Source organism: Phaseolus vulgaris, chromosome 4 (genome assembly GCF_051622355.1).
Source record: "Phaseolus vulgaris cultivar YP4 chromosome 4, ASM5162235v1, whole genome shotgun sequence".
NCBI classification, from domain to species: domain Eukaryota; kingdom Viridiplantae; phylum Streptophyta; class Magnoliopsida; order Fabales; family Fabaceae; genus Phaseolus; species Phaseolus vulgaris.
Window position 1 is genome coordinate 9,249,309 of NC_143501.1, and position 5,541 is coordinate 9,254,849.

A 5,541-nucleotide genomic window follows, 5' to 3' on the forward strand; every position below is an offset into this window, starting at 1 on the left:
AATTACATTATTTAATAAAAATTGTTTTAGGGTAGTTATCTATATCTATTTATATGTATTTTCTTCGATATATAAAAGGAATTTCACTCTTTTAACTTTTTTTAATTTTTTTATCCTTATATTAATATTTAATTTTATTATTATATTATGATTACGTTATTTAATTATTAGAAACAGTTTTAAATGTAAAACAATTTTTTTAATTTAATTTTCTAAAATATATTTCTATTTCTTTAATTTTTACTATTTTTCAATTTATATTTTTAAATTTTTAAATTTTTATTACTGTTTTACTCACTTTGTTTTATTTCTCTTCTTCCTCAAATATCTTAAAACTCAATAAAATAGGTTTCATACTTCTGTTATCTGTATTTCTATACACTTAAATCTATATTTTATTTAAATATATATATAATATTATCCCTCTCATAAAGATAATAAAGTTGTTGCAGAACCCAATAAAATAAATCATAACTCTTAAAACAGAAAAAAAACTTTAATACTAAAAAAATATACCCTAGTAACCATCAATTTTAATAATATAATAATATATATTAAGATTTTAAATTAAAAATTAAATAAATGTAATTATTTTGTAATGATATTGTATTTTATTAATCTCAAAGTATTATCTTTAATACTCCTCTTTTCAAAATAAGTGTTTTGAGTTTTAAAAAATAGAAATTGTGAAATATTTGCTGGAGTCACGCAACCGTTCAACAACACCAAACGGAGTTCTGTTTTTCTTACCAACTTCAAAAATAAAACCGTTGATCTCCTTCCACCACCCTTCTCCCTCCATTTCTCTCCCACCCTGTACATTTGAGTTCCGTTCTGTTCTTCTTTTCCACAAACCGACACCAACAAAACATGCCCAACAAAACATACCCAACACAACCTTATTAAATGCAAACTCTTCTTCCACTCTAGCAATTCTCAAAACACCAACAAAAATGGAAAACCAAATCCACAAATTCTTCTCCTTATTCCTCTCCATTTACCTTCTCGGTTACTTCATCATCTTCCGCAAATGGGCCCCCAAGATCCGACCAGAAGCCTCCAGCTGCCTCATCTCCCTCTTCCACGGCACCCCGGCGGCGCTCCTCGCCGTCGCCGCCGTCCTCTCAGCCGAAAGCCGCAGCCTTGCCGCCGCAAACACGAACTTCCAGAACCTTGTGCTCGACTACAGCGCCGCCTACTTCGCCGCCGACCTCGTCCACCTCGCCGCGTTCTTCTCTGGCCGCGGAGACCTCACGTTCGTCTTCCATCACCTCGCCACGCTCTTCGTGATCCTCACGTGCCGCCACGTGGCGGCGCACGGGGCCGTGGCGGTGCTCACGCTCCTGGCTGTCGCGGAGGCCACCAGCGCGCTGCAGAACGCGTGGGCACTGGCGCGTGCGCGTCGGAGCGACGCGCCTTTCGCGGCGAGTGTAGATAGAGTTCTATCGGTTCCTTTTTACGGGCTGTATTCTGTTGTACGAGGTTTGTTGGGGCCTTATGTTGTTTTCAAAATGGCGGCGTTTTACTCAGGTGGCGGTGCTGAGGGTGTTATTGCCACGTGGGTTTGGATTTCATGGGTCGTTGTGGTGTCGGTGGCCATTGCTGGGAGCGTTGCGTGGGTTTCCAATCTCTGGATTGAAGTCTACACAGAAAGATCAAGGAAAGTTGAACAGAAGATAAGATAATGCATTAATGTTGAATTTTCGCATCTTGTTAAGTTAAATATGTATTTAGTAGCTTGTTTATGTAGATGTTGTTCTTAAAATATATATTCGGGTATGATTGTTTTTCTTATACTAAATTTATGAGATATAAGGATATTTTATTTTCTAATTTGGTTCTTATTGAATTAGAATGAGTTATGATTTATCTCTTTTTTGTGGGTTTTCTAGACTTATGCAATTATGGTTAAAATTTATCGAAATGAAAATTTTTTAGAATAAAATAATTTTCATAATAAAGTTTAATTTTCAAAATACAACTTTCCTTTATAATTTTTTTAGTAAACTCGTACCCTAAAACTTATTTTTTTCCTAAACTTTTTTATTTTATAACTCTTTTTTAAATATATATATTTTTCACTTTGAAATATATTATAATTTTATTAATTAATTAAAATTTAAATACTAAAATATTGACATATATGTTTCTTTAAAATAATAATATATATTTTTAATAAATAAAATTCTTAATACAATGTGTTTATACAAAATTAAACAAGCACAAAGTAAAAATCATTAAAAATAATAATATTTTTTATTTATTAATCAAATTATTTAAAAAATATCAAAATAAAAATAATATTTTATACTAAATTTTGTGATTTCAAAATACAACTTCATTTTTATTAGTCTAAAATCTTCTTTAGAAGTCATACTTCCAAAACACACTTATTCATTTATATAATTTTTTAAAATTTACTCTTATCAATAAAAAAAAACTATTTGCTCTTGCTAGAAATGCACGAATATGATAAAAAAAACACTGTTAGCTTTTTGTGTGTGGATAAACTAGGAAGAAATTTTTTTAATCTTTACTTTCAACCTTAAATAAAATAATAATATTTGTAACCTAATTCATATTCATATGTGCATTATTCTATTCGCTTGTGTGGAGGTGATATATTTTGGCAAGTACTAAACTTATGAAAATAAATAAGAGAAGAACAAATAAAAATAGAGGAAGTACATAGAAAAAAGTGGAATCAGATATATAAAAGGAGAGTAGTACCATGCACTCAATAAGATGAAAAAACGAAAAAGGAAAGAGAAGAATAGGACAAACGAATATAAAACAACAAAGAATATGATTAATAGAATGCAAACTGATTTTTTAACAACATTTTATAACAATAATATATTTAATCTTTTAAGTTAAAAGAATGAAAAACATTATTAAAATGGTTATCTTGTGATTAAGGGATTTCAAGATTGGAAAATTATGATTTCACATCTTAATAAACATTTGTCATACTCTTTGTAATAGTAATTAATTATTAAAAATACATTTTTTAATAAAAAAATAAGAAAGAAAGGAAGTAAAATAATAATATGTATAGATTCCTCATGATATAATTATTATTTAAGAGAGATGATGAAGAAGATTGAAAATATAATATCATGCAATTGTTGTAAGGACCAAGAAAAATAGTTTGAGTAGAATTGATATAATTAAAATAGCATATGAATATTTTATTATTAAAGTTAAAAGAGCGTGTAAATAGAAATTCAATTATTCAGGTTTTATTTTAAAAAGAATCACCATCTCTCTAAAAACTCACTTGGATGGTGATTGATACAAGATAAGTGCAAGATGCCACCACTTGAGAGCTTCCCAAACTCACAAGATAAGACTAGTAGAAGGAGAACAAGTTTCACACAAATCTCTCTCAATTTGAGTAGAGTAACTTTTCTTCAAATTCCAAATCTGAATTTACATGAGCATAACACCTCTATTTATAGTGTAAGATTGCTGAAATTAAAGTGGGAAAATTCAAATGAGAATCATTTGAATTTAGCGCCAGTATATGTCACAAGGGAGGTGTGACTTGGTTTCTTTCTTTGGCACCTCCTAAAACTACACCTACACCTTCTTTTTATGTCACATGGAAGGTGTGACTTATCTTTGTACATTGACACTCCTTATATCTATATCTACACCTTACTTTTGTTTATTTTTTACTATTTGGACCCTTTATGTGAGCCACTTATTTACAACATTTTGCTAATTATTTTAAGAAGACTAATAGGAAGAACTTCAAGTGCTTTGGCCTTTGTTCATTCCTTATTGTGATGAAATCTTTCTTTGCTTGTTGAGATGACCCTTCAAGTACAACATCCTTGGTCATCTTCATGTATTTTGGGTTTACATAAAAAAATAATTGATTTCAACCTGTTGGAAAAATAGTTGAACATATTGAAAACACTTACACAAAACTTACAATAGGTTCCAAGTACTTTTAACATACTAACTCAACAATTTAACTTGTTAAAGTATTTACCGCAGTCTAAAAGAACTTCAACCTAACATACTTTAACATATTTAACTATCAGTTTAACTTCCAAATTTAAACTGTTTAAACTTCCACTTAACTCCAACCATATAATCTTAAGTATTGATACTTATGTCCCCTCGTGACTTTAACCATCTGCAACAACATTTCCTTTACCAGGATAGTACTTCCACTAAAATTAATAATCTTTCAAAACTCCATCCATCTTCTCCAAAAGGAATTATGCATCGTTCATTACTCGGTCTATCACAATCCAGATTCCATTATGTACTATCATTGTCTGTGGAAAAGGAACTACACATATAACAACACAACTTTATGTCTACTCAGTCATGTCCAATGGTAGTAACATTATTCTAGGTCTTTGATACTCCACTTTAGTCTTATAGGTCAGACAAACAAGGACTTATGGAGCCACATCCTCTTTATGTCGAACCATAAAATAAACTTCTTCAAATATTATCTTAGTTATGCTTGATGCACATTAAATCATCTTTATAACTTTTATACTAGACTATATTTTCTAACTTCTTGTTTGCAAACACAAACAACTTATCCTAAACCTCATAATTCCTCCTTTACTTCCATAATGAGATTCTTAGTCCACTCAGTTCTTAACACTCCATCAATTTGAGTCTTTAACCATTACATCTGACACTTGAAATGTGTCCTTGCTCGTGGCAGTTTCAACCAAATTTTCCTTCCCCAGATGATACACAAACCTGAAATTTTACTCCCTTATTAACTTCACCAATATCTTTTGTCCCGTGTCTAGTCTTTTATGATAAAACAAGTACTTAAGTTTCCAATATTGAATGTAATTAATCAACCTCCTGTAACAATAAATTAAATCCAATAATTTTCGTTTCCATGCTAGTCTTGTAACGACATCGTTACTCACTCTTACCGATTATATTTGGATCTATCGGTTGTCTTATACACATATTCATTTTTTACTTAAAGTTTTGGATACCCGAATCTCGTATCTACTTGAAAAGCATTGATGTTTCATGCAACTTGATTCATCATTGATGGGAAAAACGCACGCTGAAGCAACACACTCAATCTCGAATCAACTGCAAAAAATAAACAACACATGATTTAACGTGGTTCGGTTTTCGTCAATCTGCAACCTACGTCCACGTGCAACTAATTAGGTTTTCATTCTATTTGTTACAATTTTATTACAAGCACAAAGATCTCTTAAATAGAGATTATAGAGGAGGGGACACAATAATTAAGTTCACTCACTAAAACACGGTGTCTAGTCAACCCAACCCAATTGGTCCTGACATCACACTCAACAATCTACCACTTGAAGCCATGGAACAATGTTCACTCGCGCTTCAACTGTGTACATGTACTTTTGTAATTTGTCAACGAAACTCAATGTTCCACCTCTAGTTGCCACTAGTCTTCTTAATCCCCTTGAAAACTTCGTTGAAACTCCCCTGAGTTTTCAACATGTTCGTCATGACAGAAACATCCACTGACCCATCCTCTGTTCCTACCGACTCCCACTTACCCGA

At 31.5% G+C, this 5,541-nt stretch overlaps 1 protein-coding gene across 1 annotated transcript; it reads left to right on the forward strand.

Annotated features, from left to right (window-relative positions):
• Window positions 1-731: 731 nt before the first annotated feature.
• Window positions 732-1,833, forward strand: LOC137837136 (DNA-binding storekeeper). The gene has a single exon (XM_068646007.2). It carries the CDS (start codon window positions 954-956, stop codon window positions 1,683-1,685), a length of 732 nt encoding a protein of 243 aa, XP_068502108.2. The 5' UTR covers window positions 732-953; the 3' UTR covers window positions 1,686-1,833.
• Window positions 1,834-5,541: the final 3,708 nt, after the last annotated feature.

Coding starts and splice junctions, on each gene's coding strand:
- LOC137837136 (XM_068646007.2), top strand. CDS start 954: ATGGAAAACCAAATCCACAAATTCTTCTCCTTATTCCTCTCCATTTAC.